A 22356-nucleotide genomic window follows, 5' to 3' on the forward strand; every position below is an offset into this window, starting at 1 on the left:
TTTTATTTTTATTTTTTTATATTCTTTTTATTTTTATTTTTACTTTATTTTACTCTACAATACTGTATTGGTTTTGCCATACATTGACATGAGTAAGTCAATTTTATAAACGAGGAAACTCTCAGAGATTAACTTCCATCAAGACACCCAGATTCAGCAATGAGTACAACCTCATATTTATTCCAAAACATGAGTTTGCTTATTACATTTCACTACTCACTATCTAGGCTATATGATGGGTTATAACATGGAAGAGACAAAGAAGTTGTTGCTTAATGAGAAAGAGGAATAGTGAGTGAAATAGAATTGCTTCTAAACAAGAAACAAAGCTAAAAATCTTTTATGTTAATAGTCTACCAAAAGATTACAACCACAAACTGCACACCCATGTCTGTGAAAGTTCATATCTTCCATATTAATTTTTTAAAAGTGATTTTAAATTTATGTCTTGACATCATATTGATATTGATATTACCACTTAATAATTTAAAAGAAGGCATCATTATAAGATTAGTATTAGGCTGTATATTGTCACCCTGCTTATTTAACTTATATGCAGGGTACATCTTGTGAAATGCTCGGCTGGATGAAGCACAAGCTGGAATCAAGATTGCCAGGAGAAATATCAATAACCTCAGATATACAAATAACACCACCCTTATGGCAGAAAGTGAAGAACTAAAGAGCCTCTTGATGAAAGTGAAAGATAAGAGTGAAAAAGCTGGCTTAAAACTCAAGATTCAAAAAACTAAGATCATGGCATCCGGTTCCATCACTTCATGGGAAATAGATAGGGAAACAATGCAATGACAGACTTGATTTTTTGGGCTCCAAAATCACTGCAGATGATTAAAAGACTGAAATTAAAAGACACTTGCTCCTTGGAAGTAAAGTTATAACCAACCTAGACAACTTATTAAAAAGCAGAGATATTATTTTGCCAAGCAAGGTCCATCTAGGCAAAGCTATGGTTTTTCCAATAGTCATGTATGGATGTGAGAGTTGGACTGTGAAGAAAGCTGAGCGCTGAAGAATTGATGCTTTTGAACTGTGGTGTTGGAGAAGACTCTTGAGAGTCCCTAGGACTGCAAGGAGATCCAACCAGCCCATTCTAAAGGAGACCAGCCCTGGGTGTTCATTGTAAGGACTGATGCTGAAGCTGAAACTCCAATACTCTGGCCACCTGATACAAAAAACTGACTTATTGGAAAAGACCCTTATGCTGAGAAAGATTGAAGGCAGGAGGAGAAGGGGACAACAGAGGATGAGATGGTTAGATGACCTCACCAACTCAATGGACATGAGTTTGAGCAAGTTCTGGGAGTTGTTGATGGACAGGGAGGCCTAGGACCCTGCAGTCCACAGGGTCGCAAAGAGTTAGTTAGACACAACTGAGGGACTAAACTAAACTGAACTGATAGTATTACTACGGGAATGAAATGGCAACCCACTCCAGTGTTCTTGCCTGGAGAATCCCAGGGACAAGGGAGCCCGGTCAGCCGCCGTCTATGGGGTTGCACAGAGTCGGACATGACTGAAGAGACTTAGCAGCAGGAGCAGCAGCAGGAGCTTAATTTTGTTGTTTTAAGTTAGGTCTAGGACTGTAGATGAGTATCATAATTTCTACTAGATTCAGTATTCTTATGTATAGAAAGAAGATGCATGCACAGCTGGTGGGCTTCTAAGGTTTCAGCCTTCTGCACAGTTAAGTGTATTTAAGAGTACCTACAAAAAAGCTTTTGCAGGGTTATAAATCAGGGTTTATTTTCATTTTGCCTATTTTAATAAGTTATGGAATGAGTGAGCAGGATTTGAGTGTGTTTAGGTGAAATTTAGTTACTGGTATAGATCTATAATGGCCTCTCTGCTGGCTCAGACAGTAAAGAACTCACCTGCAACGCAGGAGACCTGGGTTCAATCCCTGGGTGGGGAAGAATCCCTGGGTGGGGAAATCCCCTGGAAAAGGGAATGGCAACCCACTCCAGTATTCTTTCTGGAGAATTCCATGGACAGGAGCCTGGTGAGTTATGGGGTCCTGGTGACTCATGGGTCTCAAAGAGTAGGACACGTCGGTGTCACTAACACTTTCACTTCACACTTCACTTCATAGACATCATGTACCCTCAAAAATTTTTGAATATATTTGCAAAGAAACATGTGGAATAAAATCTCTAATTTATACTTATTAAGAATAAAACAATTTATGAGTATTAAAGTGTGAATTAAGTATAAACAAATATTTAATTATTTGAAACATTTTCTACTTTGAAGAAATAAATAGCTTGTCAAAATTCCCTCATTACACTTTGACCCAGATAATAATATTAGTCACCATCACAATTAGGAAGGAACAGATTATTTCAGGATGCCCTTGGCTTGCGTAAACACGTTATTTTGATGACTATATTTGGCTGTGTAGCATGATCTAATCTTACAAGAATGGAATGATTATTGTGAACTAAGACCTAGAAACATTGTGAGAATGGGACCCAATAATTTATTCCTAAAAAAACTTTGCAGCAGGGCAAATAATAAATTAAGATTTTAGACAGACGGGCTTTGCTTCAGGAATTTTCATCTTATTCCTATAGTTGCCTATACTGGGCCTTCATATAGAAGCCTGAAGTCACCACATAGAGCAGGAAATTATTCAGGTAGCTATTTTAAAATCTTTCAAAGGAAAATACTGTTTTCATACAGAATTTCATTAAAGAGTAATGCTGTTTTTTCAAAAGTGATTATTCTGCCTATCTGACACACATTTGAATGATCAGTTATCAACAATCTCTATATAATAACATACCCATTAGCATCAGAAATAGTTCTGGAAACTTGCCAGATCTTAATGAAATATAGTTGTGATTATTTAAAAACTTTTTATGTGTTCAACAGTGGTTCAAATGTATATCTGTCCATGATACATACTCTGGTACAATTCTGGAAAATTCTTTACACAGATTATTATTCTCAAGATAGATAACTGAAATTAAATTAAAATTATCTAAACTATTTTCACTTCATTGTAGAAATTATAGCTATTATACCATTATGTAACTGATTGTTAAAAACGAGACATTCTTCACCTCTCAGATTTTCTCGAACATTTTTTCGTTCAGTGCTTCCACTCTAGTTGAAGAAAATGCAACATTAAATATTTCTGAATGGATAAGTCCTGGGGTTTCTACTGGGCCAATTGGTTTTCCTCCCACATCCCCAGAACTCTGCAATTTTCCATCTAGCAAAACTGAAAACATACTTAGAGAAGGAAGATATACTACAAAACTTTTAGTTGTGTAGGATGATGCTGCGATTTCTGATGTCTACTTCTACTGTTGGAGTTTTTTTAAAAAAACTACCAAGAATAGTTTTATAATCTTATTGAATAACTTTTCTTTCAAAGCAATGCCGTCTGGAGCAAAATAGCAAATTACATAAAGCCAGTAAACCAAGATATTGTGCAAAGCTCATTGATCTACTCTTGCCATCCTCACAAACATAACAGTTAGCCATGGAAAATAATACAGCCAGTTGTCTTCTGAAAACAAGTGAGGTGATATTTTAATGTGCTTTTCACTTTAATCTCAAATTTCTCAGTCTTAGACATGGCAGCCTCTATTAAATGGTTGTGCCCCATCTGTGAGTTTTGTTTGATTAGATTTAAAATCTATGAAGAAAGATTAGCAAATTTGCTGAGGCTGATTTTGTATTTATCAACTTTGTTGTATCATTTCACACTGAGTGGTGTGGAAAAGACTAGCATTAAACCACAAAGCAAACTATGCTGGAGGTTTATCCAAGAGGAAGAATCTATAAATCATCACCAGCAATAAAATTATTTTATTTATCATAGCTTCACTACTTTGATTCCTCAGTATCCTATAAGGTGGACAGTTCTTTCAGATAGCTACAGATACATAATTTTCTTGGAAAAACATAAGAAAATTTTTCTCTGAGTAAGAAAAAAACAATTTTCTGTGAAGTAGGATTAAACTGAGGTGTAGTTGTATTTGCTCATCAGAGTTTAAGAAAACATTGAGTCAGGGAGAAATCATTCAATGTGAAGAAACTGATATAAAACACGAGGACAAAATGTTACTTTTGAAGTACTGTCTGAGTTTAAATAATGCATTTGTTTCACTGAGATTCTACTATTAAGCACTGTTCTACCTGCTTTCGATATGTGAGTGAACAAAACAGACTAATTCCCTTGCCCTTGTGGAATTTACTTTGCAGTGCTTGCAGACAGACAGGAAAATTTAAAAACTATATGTGAATAATGTGTTACTTTGTAGAGTGAGGTAAGTGCTAGGGAAAAAAGTGAGGCAAGGAAAGGACCATAGTGGGTGACAGTGGGTTTAGAAATTTAGATAGTGTAGTCAAGATCCTCTGATTCAATACAGATTTTCATATAATTTGAATAAAATTCTTAGATTCAGGGTTGCTAGAAGTCATGACTTTTGTTCCATAAAATTATACTAGTTTTGGTAAAACAGGGCAGTTGATTACCATGCTGGTAAGGGATATGTTTACATCTAGTAATCAGGTTTCCTAACTTTGGGTTTTTCCTGGAAATTTAAATTGTCTTAGTAGTGCTGCTTTGAAATTTGTCCAGAGTTAACAGGCACAGAGACTTTAAAGATGTTTTATGACTCGATTTACAACAACATATCCTTTGCTTCTCTTAAGGATACAGAAATTAGTGTAAGGTTAAATATTCACTCACTGATCTTTTTTTATATGCTTTTATCAATATTATATTTCAATATCACATTTTTATTGATAAATGTTAATTATAACCTGAGGAACATTGAGTGTTCCTCAATTTATTAAAGTTTCAGTTCAGTTCAGTTGCTCAGTCGTGTCCAACTCTTTGCGACCCCATGAATCGCTCCCGCCAGGCCTCCCTGTCCATCACCATCTCCCGGAGTTCACTCAGACTCACGTCCATCGAGTCAGTGATGCCATCCAGCCATCTCATCCTCTGTCGTCCCCTTCTCCTCCTGCCCCCAATCCCTCCCAGCATCAGAGTCTTTTCCAATGAGTCAACTCTTCCCATGAGGTGGCCAAAGTACTGGAGTTTCAGCTTCAGCATCATTCCTTCCAAAGAAATCCCAGGGCTGATCTCCTTCAGAATGGACTGCTTGGATCTCCTTGCAGTCCAAGAGACTCTCAAGAGTCATCTCCAACACCACAGTTCAAACACATTAATTATTCGGCGCTCAGCCTTCTTCATAGTCCAACTCTCACATCCATACATGACCACAGGAAAAACCAGAGCCTTGACTAGACAGACCTTAGTCGGCAAAGTAATGTCTCTGCTTTTGAATATACTATCTAGGTTGGGCATAACTTTTCTTCCAAGGAGTAAGCGTCTTTTAATTTCATGGCTGCAGTCACCATCTGCAGTGATTTTGGAGCCCCAAAAAATAAAGTCTGACACTGTTTCCACTGTTTCCCCATCTATTTCCCATGAAGTGATGGGACCAGATGCCACGATCTTCATTTTCTGAATGTTGAAGTTTAGTGATTCTATATAAAAACTTTATGAACAGATTTATATTATTCAGGTTTTATCAACTCTTGATGAACCCCTGCTCTTCTCCCATTTATAAACCCAGAATTCCCAAATTTCAAGAAGTTGCCTGATATCACTAAAATGTCTGCAAGTTACAAATGTTGGAGAGGATATGTGGAGAAAAGAGAACCCTCCTACACTGTTGGTGGTGACATAAGTTGGTGCAAGCACTATGGAAAATAGCACAGAAGTTCCTCAAAAAGATAAAAATAGAATTGCCATATGATCTAGCAATCCCATTCTTGGGCATATATCCAGACAAAACTATAATTTGAAAAGATACATGCACCCTAATGTTCATAGCAGCACTACTCACAATAGCCAAGACATAGAAATAACCTAAGTGTCCATCAACAGATGAAAGGATAAAGGATATACACAATGGAATACTACTCAGCCATTAAAAAATGAAATAATGCCATTTGCAGCAACAGAAAAGCAACCGGAGATTATCATAAGTGAAGTTAGTCAGAAAGAGAAAGACAAACACCATATGATATCACTTATATGTGGAATCTAAAATATGACACAAATGAACCTATTATGAAACAGAAAGAGATCAGGGACATAGGAAATAGATTGGTGGCTGCCAGGGTGGGAGGGGTAGGAGAAGGGTAAACTGGGAGTTGTGGATAAGCAGATATAAACTGGTATATATAGAAGGGTAAACAACAAAGTTCTTCTGTATAGCACAGGAAATTATATTTTTTTCATTAAAAGTTTATGTTTAAAAATTTTTAAATCATGTGAATTTTGTATCTTTTTATATGTTTGCCAACAATACTAAAATATAGTTGTATATTGTATATCATCAGCTAAACAGATGCCCCCAGATACATGCAGTTGGTTCTCTATGATTACTGCCACTCCCTTCCCTTCTCTCAGGAATGTGTCACCCATTGTGAGATATTCATTCCTTTGTTATTGTTATCCCAGCAGCTGTTTAGGTTTGCTTAGTATTATAGGCAGCTTTCTATGTTTAAACATAAAATTCCTGTGTAACAAGATAAACATGATGATGAAAACAAAAGCTCATCCTCAATCAGAATAGGCTTTGAATAGTTCTGGAAATAAATTATTGTCTTTTTTTTTTCCTTGCTATTTAATCACATAGGATATAGGAAGACACATTCTGGAGTGATCTAGAGACTAGTAGCTCAGACAGTAAAGCATTTGCCTGCAATGCTGGAGACCCAAGTTCGATCCCTGGGTTGGGAAGATCCCCTGGAAAAGGAAAATGGCAACCCACTCCAGTGTCCTTGCCTGGAAAATCCCATGGACAGAAGAGCCTGGCGGGCTGTGCAGTTCATGTGGTCACAAAGAGACGGACACAGCTGAGTGACTAACACACACACACGGAGACTATAAAGTTGGAACCATTTGAGGGGAAAGTTGAAAACTCAGGAGAGAAAAGCTTTTGTAAAGTTATATTCAAATGCAATAATATATAGATATGTCATCGCCAACTCAATGGACATGAGTTTGACTAAACTCTGGGAGCTGGTGATAGACAGGGAGGCCTAGTGTGCTGCAGTCCATGGGGTTGCAAAGAGTTGGACATGACTGAGTGACTGAACTGAACTGATGTTTTCCTGATGGTATAAACTTCTTGATTTACAAAACACATTCTACCTTGGAGCCAGAACTATATCTGACTATAGTATCAAAATAGAGGCCTTGCTACTATCTTAGAAAGTAGACAGCCAATAATACCTTTCAAGTCCTGATTGATTACTCTCCTTCTTTACGTAAGAGGGTGGTATGTCAAAGATTAACCCACAAGAAAGAGAGTCACAGGTTTTAATGTCTATAAGAACTTGGTTTATCAGTTGATAACACTCCCATATTTCTATTGCAGGAGCAGGAGAATCTGGAAAAAGTACCATTGTGAAACAAATGAAGTAGGTGCCCACTGTTTTAAATATTTACTGTTTTATGTCTGTCCACGTGGGCTTCCCTTGTGGCTCAGCTGGTAAAGAATCCGCCTGCAACACGGGAGACCATGTACTTGACTATGACTTAAATAAGTACTTTTGGAAAAACTAATCGATAGTCTCTAAACCACATATAGTGGCAGAGCTGTCACATTTCCTATGCAAATATTCCTCCAATCCTTTATCTGTAAGCATAACAGATGAGTAATATTATAATTTCCATTTTTCTTTCAAATTTTGCCTCTCAACAAGATGACTACTAAAAGCAATTATGTTTTAAATATATTAATACAGGTAAGATTCAGGGTCTTAATATCATGAGCATAAGCCATAAACATTTCAAAATATGTCAGTGATCCATTTGAAATTAGAAAGAAACAATATTTTTAACTTAATTGGCATTTCACATGCATGGAAATGAAATGCATATTTAAAGTTATTATCATCATAGATTTCAATTTATTTTTGTATTTTTTCTCTATTTTTTTCTCTTTACAATAAAATAAATAGACCTGAATTCTGAGTAAGGATATTATGAGCACAAAAATGCTCTAACTTAAGAATGCAATATCTAAATGAGTAAATGAAATACTAAGGGGAGATGAATACGTGAAATCTCATGACTATGTCACTGCTGGAGAATTTCAAAGCACCATCATTGCTAAAGGAGAAGAAGATAAACATTTTTTTGAACTTATTTTTTACTATGCTTGAGGATCTTTTTCTTTGGAATGTATCCTGGTGATGTAATGATCCCAACTAATGATGAAATTGTCTATTTGAAGTCTGATGTTGTTTGGTCACTATATCCAACTCTCGTGACCCCATGGACTGTAGCCCACCAGGCTCCTCTGTCCATGGGATTTTCCAGGCAAGAATACTGGAGTGGGTTGCCATGCCTTTCTCCAGGGGATATTCCCAACCCAGGAATCAAACCTGGGTTCCCCACATTGGCAGGTGGATTCTTTACCTCTGAACCACCAGGGAAGCCCACACTTTGAGCTAGGGAAGCATATAATATCTGCCTCTATATTCTACGGATAGGTCTAAATCAGAATAAACAACTTACCCTCCCATGTGTCCTTTAGTCCCCTGCAATGATTATAGCAACAGCAGCCTCTACAGAAATAAATCTATGTGTAGTTACAGTGAGCCCTGACTTTCAACCAAGTTATGCAACATCTACACAAGTAATGTCTCCAAACATGTCACTTAACCCTACTGTCACTGCTTCAGTTCAGAACCTCAGCATTGCTTACCTGGATTACAGTGGCATCATGCCACCAGCTATCTCTGCAGAAACTATTTTATCTCTTTCATGAATTGAACTCTTCACCTAACAAGATCAAACTCCCAGAACTCTTAAACATTTCAGAATCCAACTCTTGCCTATCTCTTCATCCTAATATCCCATAATCCCTCCCCATCCTTTCTGCCTCAGAAATGCTGAACTTACACAGTGCTATGGACTAGCATACCATGGGTGGCAATATAGCTTAGTGGCTAAGATCGCAGGCTCTGAAATCAGGCTGTGTGTGTTGACCAGCTGTACCACCCATTAATGGAATAAGTCAGGGACAGCATCTTTATGTATTTATGCCTTTGTTTCTACCTTGAAATGTAGGTGATAACTTTTATTGATACCTACTTTTATTGACTTATTGCAAGAAACAAAATGACGCATAAGCACTTAAAATAACGTTTGGCACATACTGAAAGCTTGATGATTGTAAGCATCTATTTGGTCACACTGATTCTTCTGCTCAAAGTGTTCTTTTTCCTTTTGACTCTCTGGAAATAACCATTTATCCCTGAAAGATTAACTGATCATCCCTGCTGATGATCCTCCCTGATCCCTTACCACCTCTCCCAGTTGGGTTGATCACTTTTTCTAGTTCATTCCACCTGCTAGTATTTTTGCTATACATTATCATACTGTACAAAAATAGGATTTCATGTCCTACCTTCCTGTAATCTAGTACTCTCCAATAGCACATTGTGTGATGACAGGAATATTATTACATCTGTGTTCTCCATATGTGGCTAATGTGACTGAGGAGCTAACTTTTAAATTTTATTTAATTTTAATTAACATGTGGCTACTGTATGGGACAATAGAGCACTGGTCTATGTTTTTAGGGAGGAAGGACTTTTATACTTCATTCATTCTCTTCGGTGTTTGAAATATGTTGCCGATAATGCCTAGTAAATGCTTATTAATTTGAGCAGATCTAGGAATGAACTTGCAGATGGAGAGTTCTGTCTCACAGTAATTGCAGTAATTGCAGCCCCTAGAAAAGCAGTGTTGCTCAAGTCCCACTACAGCTGGATTTTGTTAACTTTGCTGTTAATTTGCTTGGTGACAGGTATTTCTTATTCCATGAAAAAAGGACAGAGATAAGAACTTGTTCCAGGAAAAAAACCTAAATGCCCCCAGGTTTATTTATAATTGCCATTTAAATTTAATAATTAAAGTAATATTCTAATTTTAATTTTTGACAGAGAACTGGGATTTCTTTCCTGAACTTATTCTTAATGTATCCATAAAAACATTTTACTGTTTTTTCTCTGTAGTCTTTAATTGACTGTCTTAATCACCTAAGTTAATTGTTTAATACAGTAGGACAAATATGGCCATGCTTGAAGTATTGAATATAAATACAGCCAATATTGCCAATCAAATATTAAAAACAATAAATAATAATTATAGGTACTGCCTTTACTCTTTTCACTAAGAGTATTTGCATTTGAAGGTTTTAATGTCTTTGGAGGCATTTGTATTCTTTTTACTCCCTATACTAAAGCCTCTGTGTGTATGGATGCAACACAAATCCCTAGTCATCTCTCATCTAAATGATGCCTAATGAACATGCAGTTCATTTTAAAAGCAATTTAAAACAAAAAACAACAACGAGAATATATTATGCAATAGAAATGTAATAAAGTGATTAGCATAGACAGAGACCCTTTTAATAGGTGTGTATTCCAACACTAGTAATAAAATTGAGTTCTGATTGAATGAGTGGAAGGGAAAGAAGAGTTCAGCCAAGTTAAATATCTAGGCATTTCAACTTTGAGAACTCAGTTGCACGTACACACATGGAACAGTGACAAGGGATTGAACAGAAGGTAATTACCACCATTTAAAAGGATGCTTTTGTTACTGTTATAAATAGAAAGCAGGCACTCCTATTTTTCCTGTGTGTCTTAAGTGATAGGAAAAGATGTGGATGCTATAGTAAATTACTTCATTTCCTCTAGACATCATGTTATAAACACTAAAAAACGTTTCAGAACTCTGTGTATATCTTTGTCCTGGGAATCTGGACAATCTTTCTCTCAGAAAGAAATAATCTTGCTCAGTAAAAAGCTCATGATTTACCCATTTTAAATTGTAGTTTATCTAGAGCAAATCATTAAGTCCTCTTTGTATTTAGCTTAGGAGCTCAGAAAGAAAATATTACATTAAATCCCAATGAAAATAAAAACTCAAAGCCACAAAATTGTTCCCATTTATCATATGCATGGGTAACATTCTTCTGTTTTTAACAAAAATGTATACTATAATTTTATGCAAGCAAATTATTATTGATGTGTTTAATATTAGAAAAAATCAACTATTCAACTGATGAAAGCTTTTCATGTTTAAATTATAGGATCATCCATAAGAACGGTTACAGTGAACAAGAATGCATGGAGTTCAAAGCAGTAATTTACAGTAATACATTGCAATCCATCCTAGCTATTGTGAAAGCCATGGCAACCCTGGAGATTGATTATGTAAATCCTAGAAGTGCAGTAAGTATGCAAATAACGACAGCTATAGCGGAGTTTGAACCATAAAACAGTGGGACCTTATAGATCTATAGTATTAATCTACACCAAAAATTAAGAATATAAAACATGAATTTGCAAGTATTAATTCTGTTTAGTGTAAGATTTCCTATTTTCCTTTAAATGGAACTTTCCTTTTGACTGTGTGCTCTCATCTTACTCAACAATAACTGTTTTCCTAGAACTCAATCAGCCACCAGGAAAGCCCAGTATCAAATAATACACTATATCAAATATAAATACTTATATTTGCTAAATACAAGAGTCTAGTCCATAAAACCAAACTGTAATATCTCTATATTAATTTTAATTATGAGCCATTTCATGGAGATTTTATTTTTAGTAACAACACAACAACTATCAATAATGTTCAATGATAATTACAACTATGTGGCACAAAGAAATGATTATTTTATAAAGTTAATTTTTTAAAAAAATTCAAAATTGTATGAGAAAATGTTTGCATAATAAATATACTCAGTCATTATTTGTTTACAAGGTAGCAGATAGTTTCATTTGTCTTCTTTTTTATATTTTATAATATATAAGATTTTATGTTAAAATGCATAAAAATTTTGCCTACTTGAAAACAATTTATGTGCCAACATATAAAACTATTTTAGTTAGCAAATGAAACCTATAGTATTATGCAAAGAATGGTAGTTAATCATATCCTGAAACAGACTGTATACAATCTATAGGAAGAACTCACCCATTTCCCTTTATTCTCTCTGGGAGCAGCTGAGTGCCTCTGGATGATGTCAACAAAACTGTTCCCAGTGTAATTTTTAGGTACCTTGTTATGCTAACAAGTGGCTCAGCTAGTAAAGAATCTGCCTGTAATGTGGGAGACCTGGGTTCAATCCCTGGGTTGGGAAAATCCCCAGGAGAAGGGAAAGGCTACTCAGCCCAGTATTCTGGCCTGGAGAATTCCATGGATTGTATAGTCCATGGGGTAGCAAAGAGTCAGATACAACTGAACAAATTTCACCTTCACATACTAACAATGAACATAGAGAGGAATGATATAGTAGGTATAGAGAAGACAGTGATACTTGTGCTCTCCCCTCCTCTGGAGAAGTTTAAGGTTAAACCATGTAAATGACTCTTGGCAGTCATTAGGATGAAAAGAAAAATACTTCTTTCATGTCCCAAAATCCCCTTTGGTCCAGCAGAGAGCAGGGAAATGCTCCGCATGTCCTTGGGGCAGACTGTAAAGCAGAGTCAGGATTTCTGCTGGGTGTTCCTTCCATTTTTAGCTTCCTGACAACTTGGCTCCACTAGGTTAAAGATAATATTTCTCCAGGTTACAGTTTTCGTCATATGTGAAGGGCGAACTTGAAGGAGCTGAATGCTAATATCGTTTTAGTCTTTATTATTCTGTGATGTAGTTAGTGTTCATTTATAGTTCAGTTACTACTCAGACCCTGGCTTTTCTAAGCACCTAGGATTTTAAACTGACCATTAAGAGACAACTTGAAATAATCCCTTATGTAAAAAAAAATAATAAGAAGAAGGGCCAAAGAGGATTAGCAATTTGGCCTGCATTAAATAACTAGAGTTTAGGGCAAAACTCAATTCTCCTGGCTTCTGTTATAGTGCTTTTCCCTGTGCAAGGAATTTTGTAAAAATATTTTTAAGAATTAGGACTATTTCTTTTCTTTTATTTCTTTTAAACAATAACAGTTCTTAGAACAGGTGTTCCTTCTACATTCCTCTGAGAACGATTTAGCCAGTTTGCATGTGTAATATTCCATGTATTTGTGTCACAACCTTGCCTACTGATAGTTAATTATATTTTTTGCTTCATGAAGCCCAATGTTTGCAAATCAGATAGCAGTCATCACTAAAGACCTGGAATGTGTTGGTTAAAACTCTTAATTATCTGGCATGAAGGTGGAATGAAAACAGACTCTGTACATTGCTGCCATTATGCTAACTACAAAATAAAAAGAAATGTCATTTATTCAAACTGTACATTAAATGGTGTAAACAGAGTAACTTAAGCAGCACTAAACAACTGACATAACTTCTCAGGAGTAACTATGTCCTCAAGTATCAAGCATCACAGTTGTCAGGTACTACATAGCTCATACTTTTATTTCAATTAATGTAGATTATAGCAATTTCAATCACATTCTTCTTCAGTATTTGATTTTGAGATTAATATACTCTCTGACTCAGACTATTTGTTTGACAGATTAATTGCTAAGCATGTAAGTGTGGCTTTCACAGTTCTGGTGTCCTGTGACTCTCAATTTAGCTTCCAACTTATATATACAGTATATATATTTTTACATAACCATTTATACCTCACCACACAGATTGCCATTCAAAAAGAGAAAGATTTCTAACAGAAAATATACATAAGCTTTACTGGTCACTGGTTCTGCAACTTTGGACAAGATACTTGTTTCAGGTTTTTTATCCACAAAGTGTTAGCTTTCGTCATCAAATGACAATGACTATTACAAGAGGAAGCAAGAATAATAAATCCACACAAACTCTCATTATGAAAGCATATAAGCTCCCAGTATCAGATATTATTACTTTCTAATAATCACAATGAATATAGGCTCGTTAACATTTATGTATTGAAGTATACATCCAATATCATTTGAAAAGTTGTTTTTCACTAAACTATTATTTATTTGGCAGACAACTAACTGGACACTAGGAATATACTGAAGAATCAGCCATAAGCGAGATGGAAATGGTATTTGCCCACTAGAGAAGAAAAAGTGGTGTTGACCAAGTAGTTATAAAGCATCAGCTCTTTCAAAAGCTTTTAAAGATGGTAAAGTTGAAGAAACAAAACAGGGAAATAATAAAGGCATTTACTTATTGTTTCTCAATATTGCTATATTCTATTTTAGAAATCTAAAACAGTCACTAGACTGACTGAAACAATGCTGAAAATTGCAACACACATTGTGGGTGTGGTGACCATCTTTGACAAAGCACCCTCTGAAGTGAATCCTATAATCTGAAGTAAAGAACACTGATTACTCAAGATGGTCAATGATAAAAGCTCTAAAATCAAATAAGTTTGGGATACATATGCACTGTAACAAGTTTTAGGAAATTCACAAACAATATTTGTAAGCAAAGCTTCTGAAAAATCCTGTAATTAAAACTTGGCATTTTAAACTGAACATTTCTGGAAATTATTAGGCTATGATATCTTTTCCTTCCCTGCTGTATTTTTTCCATAATCTTTCAAAATATGATTCTAGGGTTCACAGTGAGTTACACAAGGTTCTAGGTTCATCTGAGGTTCCTAATATTGATGAAGAAAGTCTGAAAAACTTACTGAGGAAACATATTTCACTTTCTATGCAACATAGTTCTAGAGCTACCCAACGTAAAGAAAATGAGTTTTTCTAGAACCACCATAATTCCCAAACTTTTCCAAATACGTGATAGGGAAATAAAATTTATTTAGGATGCCACTCAACCCTGCAGTGAATTATTAATATTTGGAAAATGATTAAACATCCCTTAAATTTATCTAGATCAGATCTGAGCTAATTAGTATATTCATTTTATTGATTCATTCATTCAACAATATTTCAAGGATGTATACTATGTGTTAGGTTCTGTTCTTGGTTTTAAGGATGTAAAAACAAAAAAAAATTTCTGCCTATATATACTTATAATCTAACATAAAATATGTAAAGAATTGTGCATACAGGTAGTAATAAGTATACTATGAAGAAAAATCAAGACAGTTAAGGGGGAGGAAGTATAAGAATGAAAGGGGTGTTAAGGAAGCCATCCTTGAGGTGGTGGTATATTCGAAGAGATCTGAATGAAGTAGGTAGTGAGTCACAGAAAAGGCGTGAAGAGATCAGCCATTCTCAAAAGCTTTGAAATGGGGGCTTGGTGAGTTCAAGGAATAGTGAGGAGTCCAGTGGGTCTTGAGGAAAGAGGGACAAAAGCACAGGATTGTAGTGGGGTAAGGAGGAGAGAGGAAATAAAATTAGAAAGGAGGACATGGCTAAAAACATAGAACCACAGTAAGGAATTTGGAATTTTTTATTGAGTTTGATGGGATTAAGATAATCGGTAGGAGTTAACGGTTCAATCCATTTGACTCTGATATAAAGATAATTTCTCATACAGCTGTTAATTTTGGTGTGATGTATTTCAAAAATTCAAATTTCATTGGTGGGACCAATCCCCTAAACATGATAATTAAAGAGACCAAATTTATATGTATGTTAAGTCACTTCAGTTACGTCCAACTCTTTGCAACCCTGTGGACTATGGTCCCCCAGGCTCCTCTGTCCATGGGATTCTCCAGGCAAGAATACTGGAGTGGGTTGCCATACCCTCCTCCAAGGGATCTTCACAACTCAGGGAATGAGTGTCTGCTGCACTGGCAGGCGGGTTCTTTACCACTAAAGCCACCTAGAAAGCTCCCTAATTATCATAACTGTAGAAAAACTTCAAGAATTGAATTGCAGTATGTCTAATAAGATATTATTTATGGCTTAAAAAAAATGTTGCAAGGAATTTTCAGCTCAGGCTGCACATTTGAATGACCTGGGAGATTTTTAAACCTACCTTTGCAGACTCTGATACCCAGAAATTCAGATTCATTTTATTTGAGTTGGGGGTCCTGGTATCAATTTTTTTTTTAAAGTGCCCCACGTGGAAACAATGTGTAGTCTGGTATGAAAATCACCACCGTCAACTTTACCTCTGCATGCAGCTTTAGTCATGTCCGACTTTTTGCAACCCCATAGACTGTAGCCTGCCAGGCTTCTCTGTCCATGGGATTCTTCAGGAAAGAATACTGGAGTGGGTTGCCATGCCCTCCTCCAGGGGATCTTCATGACTCAGGGATCGAACCCTCCTCTCTTGCTTCTGCCTCACTGACAGGCAGGTTCTTTACCAGTGGCTCCACCTGGGAAGCCCTGCACTAAAATATAAAAGATCTCCAAAGACAAAAACCAAATTGATTGAGTGTTTTGCCCATAGCTCATAGTAAATGATGACCAAGAGGACTTTCTGACATTTAAATGTTCAAGTTGAGACTATATTCATGACACCTCTACAAATAAAGAATATTTAAATTAACAAATGGTATATATTTAAAAGAATGAAAGAGTACATAACAGCTTGGTTTGTAAAGCTTATAAGGGATGTAATTTTTTTTTTCCCCCTTTAAGTACAATATTGTTTAAGCAACTATTTCATTGCATCATTTGTTCTTAATGGCACTTTAATGTGGAAAAAGGCAAATAGAATGATGCCAGCAAAAGTGACTGGTCATATTTCACTAATTGCAGTTTCCTGTCATATCCAACTGATCTGGAGGAAGGATTTTAAAGTTCATCTTGTGTTGACACAATAAAACGACAGGTCAAAGCCTTTGATTTGGGCCAGTTAAAATGTGTGGCCTAACGGTCATCTAATCAGTTTGGCTTAGCAGTAAAATTGGATTGTGAAGAAAGATAAAATGAAGTTTTTAGTCTTAACGAGCCTTTCTTTAACAGTGTTACAGACACCCTTCGTTTTTTTATACAAAGAGCAGATTTTTAGTAAAATGGTGACACAAGCCTATCATCAATTTCAAGTAATAAATTGAGTTGTATCAGAAAGGCAGCAGGATCTTGTTGGACATACTTCACTAGTAGCCACCTAATTTTTGCAGAAAACATGTTTAGGTTTGACTCTTTTTTTTGATGCTTACATCTTTATTGATTTGGCAAATTTACCTCCAAGTTTTAGTTTCCTCGTTTGTTAGACAGAGAAAATATAGTGTCTATGTTACTCTGTTGTAAGGATTGTGTGAGATATTATCACATGTGCTAAATGTCATGCGAGTTGTTATGAAAATATGCACGAAAAAGAGTCAGCAAAAAGAATATGGGCTTTGGAATCTGACAACCAAGATTTGAACCTAGATTTCTCCATTTGTCTGGTCTAGCATCACGGCCAATAATTGAATCATTCTGAAACCCACATTCTTAACGAAATTTTTTTAGTCATAAACCAGTTTAGATCATTAGTTTAAGTAAACTGTGGACTATGTTATTTACTCAAACTTCCTTTTGCCCTTGTCACCTCCAAATATCCCATCAGGAATGACACAATACTTGGTTTTCTTTTCTCCTTTTCCTCTTTTGTTCTTTCCTTTACTTTCTTCCCTTCTTTTCTCTTCCTAATGAAATCTCAGCTCTACTCTATTAATTTGCCCTAAAATCATGCTCATGACAACACCTACAGTGATGTTCAAAAACTTTATGTGGATCAAAATGTTTACCATTGGAATTTTTATGATTACAAAGAGGTATGTGATGGTAAATAGCAACAATATATTTCTAAACTATAATTTTAGAGTACTGAGTTTTGATTTCCATTTGTACTCTCTTACTTGGTATTTTTATTTCCTGGAAAATATATGGCCATGATCAAAGGAATACAATGTACTCGATTAGATTAGACTTGTTGCTATTTGATACTAGCATTCTGGTTCTCTAGAAGCTCAGTGGACTTACACCAAAATACTGTTATCCCTTTTTCCACCATATTTAGAAGTCAGTGATAAATACCAAATATCTTAATTTCATCATGTAATATTTCACAGTTTTCGCTTTGTGGACATAAGCCAGAAGTTTTATTATAAGATACTTGTGTTCTATTAACCTAAAGACACAATGGGCTTCCCTTGTGGCTCAGCTGGTAAAGAATCTGCCTGCAATGCGAGAGACCTGGGTTTGATCCCTGGGTTAGGAAGATCCCCAGGAGAAGGAAAAGGCTAACCAACACAGTATTCTGTCCTGGAGAATTCCATGGACTGTACCAGTCAACGGGGTGGCAAAGAATCCAACATGACTGAGCTACTTTCACTTCACTTCACTTCATAGTGAATAGATTTTCAATGAAATTGCTGCTAAAGTAAAAATCATCAAATTAAAATGATCTTTTGGAAAACAAAAGAATTTGTGAGTTTAAGTAACAACACATTTTTATCCTTCTGACAAAAACAATGCTGCAGGAAGACCAACGACAGCTTTGTGTGATGGCAAATACCCTGGAAGATGGCAGCATGACACCTGAATTGGCTGAGGTAATAAAACGACTGTGGAGAGATCCAGGAATTCAGGCCTGCTTTGAAAGGGCATCTGAATATCAGCTCAATGACTCAGCAGGATAGTAAGTAAATGCATTCTAAAAGGAACTGTAGTTGAAACATTTACATTTAAAAATTGTAACTCTGTATACTCTGCATTTGCAATCACAAATGACAAAAGTAAATAGTTTTACATTTTTATCATGCTAAAATAACAAGTAAATGAAAGGAAAGAAAAAAGAGCAAGATTATATAAATATGTAAAAAACATAACCATGGAAGCATTTTAAATAACTAATTTTGAAACTATTAATATATGTCTGAAAAGATATATATGTTGTAATATTTTCTCCCAATTAGAAAAATTTAATCATTATGTGGGCTTCTCAGGTGGCTCAGTGGTAAAGAATCTGCCTGCCAAGCAGGAAATGCGGGTTTGATATTTGGGTCAGGAATGTCCCTTGGAGGAGGAAATGGCAACCCCCTCCAGGATTCTTGCCTGAAAAATCCCATGGACAGGAGCCTGGCTAAAGTCCATGGGGCTGCAAAGGGTCAGACATGACTTAGTAACTGAGCGTACATGTGCACCCATGCACAAACACACATATACTCATTACGCACCAAGCTCAGTTCAGTTCAATCCAGTCCAGTCACTCACATGTGTCCGACTCTTGGCAACCCTATGAAGTGCAGCATGCCAGGCCTCCCTGTCCGTCAACAACTCCCAGAGTTTACTCAAACTCATGTCCATTGGGTCGGTGATGCCATCCAACCATCTCATCCTCTTGTCATATCCTTCTCTCACCTTCAATCTTTCCCAACATCAGGGTTTCTCAAATGAGTCAGCTCTTCGCATCAGGTGGCCAAAGTATTGGAGTCACAGCTTCAGCATCAGTCCTTCCAGTGAATATTCAGGACTGATTTCCTTTAGGATGGACTGGATGGATCTCCTTGCAGTCCAAGGGACTCTCAAGAGTCTTCTCGAATACCACAGTTCAAAAGCATCAATTCTTCGGTGCTCAGCTTTCTTTATATTCCAACTCTCACATCCATACATGACTACTGGAAAAAGTATAGCTTTGACTAGATGGACCCTTGTTGACAAAGTAATGTCTCTGCTTTTTAATATGCTATCTAGGTTGGTCATAATTTTTCTTCTAAGGAGCAAGAGTCTTTTAATTTCATGGCTGCAGTTACCATCTGTAGTGATTTTGGAGCCCCCCAGAATAAAGTCATCCACTTTTTCCCCATTTATTTGCCATGAAGTGATGGGACCGGATGCCATGATCTTAGTTTTCTGAATGTTGAGATTTAAGCCAACTTTTTTACTCTACTCTTTCATCAAGAGGCTCTTTAGTTCTTCTTCACTTTCTGCCATAAGGGTGGTGTCATCTGCATATCTGAGGTTACTGATAGTCCTCCCGGCAATCTTGATTCCAGCTTGTGCTTCTTCCAGCCCAGCGTTTCTCATGATGTATTCTGCATATAATTTAAATAAGCAGGTTGACAATATACAGCCTTGATGTACTCCTTTTCCTATTTGGAACCAGTCTGTTGTTCCATGTCCAGTTCTAACTGTTGCTTCCTGCTCTGCATACAGATTTTTCAAGAGGCAGGTCAGGTGGTCTGGTATTCCCAAAAGGCTTTGGCATAGTCAATAAAGCAGAAATAGATGTTTTTCTGGAACTCTCTTGCTTTTTCCATGATTCAGCAGATGTTGGCAATTTGATCTGTGGTTCCTCTGCCTTTTCTAAAACCATGTTGAACATCTGGAAGTTCATGGTTGACGTATTGTTGAAGTCTGTCTTGGAGAATTTGGAGCATTACTTTACTAGCGTGTGAGATGAGTGCAATTGTGTAGTAGTTTGGGCATTCTTTGGCATTGCCTTTCTTTGGGATTGGAATGAAAACTGACCTTTTCCAGTCCTGTGGCCACTGCTGAGTTTTCCAAATTTGCTGGCATATTGAGTGCAGCACTTTCACAGCATCATCTCTCAGGATTTGAAATAGCTCAACTGGAATTCCATCACCTCCATTATCTTTGTTCATAGTGATGCTTCCTAAGGCCCACTTGACTTCACATTCCAGGATGTCTGTCTGTAGGTGAGTGATCACACCATCGTGATTATCTGGGTCATGAAGATCTTTTTTGTATAGTTCTTCTGAGTATTCTTGCCACCAAGCTCTAGATGAACACAAACTGGTGACATGCATGTTGACGTGTGGAATACTCACTTCATTTCTAACCAAGTTACCAAAATCATCTTCTACAATAACCTTATTAATGACATGTGCTTTGTCTCCCCTGGTTTGATAGGCATGATACAGAATTTCAGAAGAAAGTAACGTATTGATTTGAGGAATGTTTGTATATAGTGGGATTCTTTTGGAATCTCAAGCAAGATTATCTAATTTTCACAATAATATCAACCAGTTAGAAATTTTTAGCCATAAGCAATAGGAGGTTGTAACAGTATTTATAACTTCATCATTAAAATGATTTTAAATATCCATTTTAGTAAATGGTTCCCGACCTGTCCCACAGTTACATGCCTGTAAGCATGTGTGCACATGCATACAAATATAATGTAAGTACATATTCTATATTTCTCTCCCTGCAAATGAATGTGTGAATGGGTATATATGCAGTTCTTCTGATGGACTCCCAACAGAACATACTAGATGTACTTAAAAAATAAAAGTTAAGGTTAAACAAAAGAAAAGTTTTTGAGGACAGAATAAAAAAAAAACTTTCATGATACTTCAGATTTTAAGCATAATAAGAAGGATTATGGCGAGAAAACAAACCATATAAATTCTAGGAAAACATAACAGAAACAAAAGTCCTCTGTGATTGCTCATTCATGTTCATTTAAAATCCAAAATCCAATGGACATATTACCCTTGGAGGAAAGTCCTATTCTTATCTCTCTGATGACATAGAGAATGGGTATCGCCCTTTGATTACATAAACAATGGTTTAATATTACTCTATGGTATAGAAAACATTGCTTTTGACATGAATCATTGAAAAAGGCAGTCACAATTAATCAGAAACTGAATTGTGGAATATTCCTATAAAATGTTGCTTAGCAAAGTTCTGGAGAAGGACGAAGAGAAAGATAGGTCGATACTTGTAATTTTAATATATTTCATTTTAGATACACATTATTGGTTAGACATTTTCCCTTAAAATAATGTCAGAAATAAGTTTGCAATTATATTACATTATGTTTACCAAATTCTTTGCTCTTTGATATCAAAAATAATTACATACTGCATACCCCAAATGGGCAAAAAAAATGACATTTTACTGTTTTTCTTAGACTTCCCTTAATGTTAGCTTTCTTTCTTTGTTTTGACAAAATATATTTTACAGTGAGACTATTACATTTCAGTTTCATATTAAAAATGTGTCCGTTCTTCAAGTTAAACAAATCTATAAATCTCTGCACCAATTTTGTGAGTGTTGCCAGTAATGCAGTGATTTTTAACTACCCAGATCAATTTGCAAAGAACATTAGAAAATAAGAAGAAAGTTGACTTCCTCCCTCTGTGTCTAAGAAAGTTTTCTTACAACATTTTTTAAAAACAATGTAAATGCTAACTTTTTTGCCTTTATGGATTCTTAAAGTGAAAATTAAGTGAAAGCTTACTAAATTAGCTGAACCTCGATTGCTTTCTTCCAAAAATTAACAGCAGGTCTTTTTTTTAATACTTAATTACATTAATATTTTAAACTAAAATTAATGTCAGATTGATACCACATCCAGCTTACTTCGTATACATTCTGTAGTGCAATTGTATTTCTTTTCCTTCCTCTCTCTTTCTCTTTCTTCCCCCTCTCTCTTCCTTTCCTTCCTTCATTCCATCTATCCATTCATGTACCTATTAATCTATTCATCCAATTTTTCTGGAAATGAGACATT

At 35.9% G+C, this 22356-nt stretch overlaps 1 protein-coding gene across 1 annotated transcript in view; it reads left to right on the forward strand.

Moving 5' to 3' along the window:
* GNAT3 (G protein subunit alpha transducin 3) overlaps nt 1-22356 on the forward strand; it is a 52585-nt gene that overhangs the window by 13876 nt on the left and 16353 nt on the right. Inside the window, exons 2-4 of the mRNA XM_040260739.1 lie at nt 7434-7476; nt 11166-11307; nt 18353-18510. Of these exons, the coding sequence (XP_040116673.1) occupies nt 7434-7476; nt 11166-11307; nt 18353-18510 (343 nt within the window). The remainder of the gene's footprint in view (nt 1-7433; nt 7477-11165; nt 11308-18352; nt 18511-22356) is intronic.

This window comes from Oryx dammah, unplaced genomic scaffold (assembly GCF_014754425.2).
Source record: "Oryx dammah isolate SB20612 unplaced genomic scaffold, SCBI_Odam_1.1 HiC_scaffold_18, whole genome shotgun sequence".
Lineage (NCBI taxonomy): Eukaryota > Metazoa > Chordata > Mammalia > Artiodactyla > Bovidae > Oryx > Oryx dammah.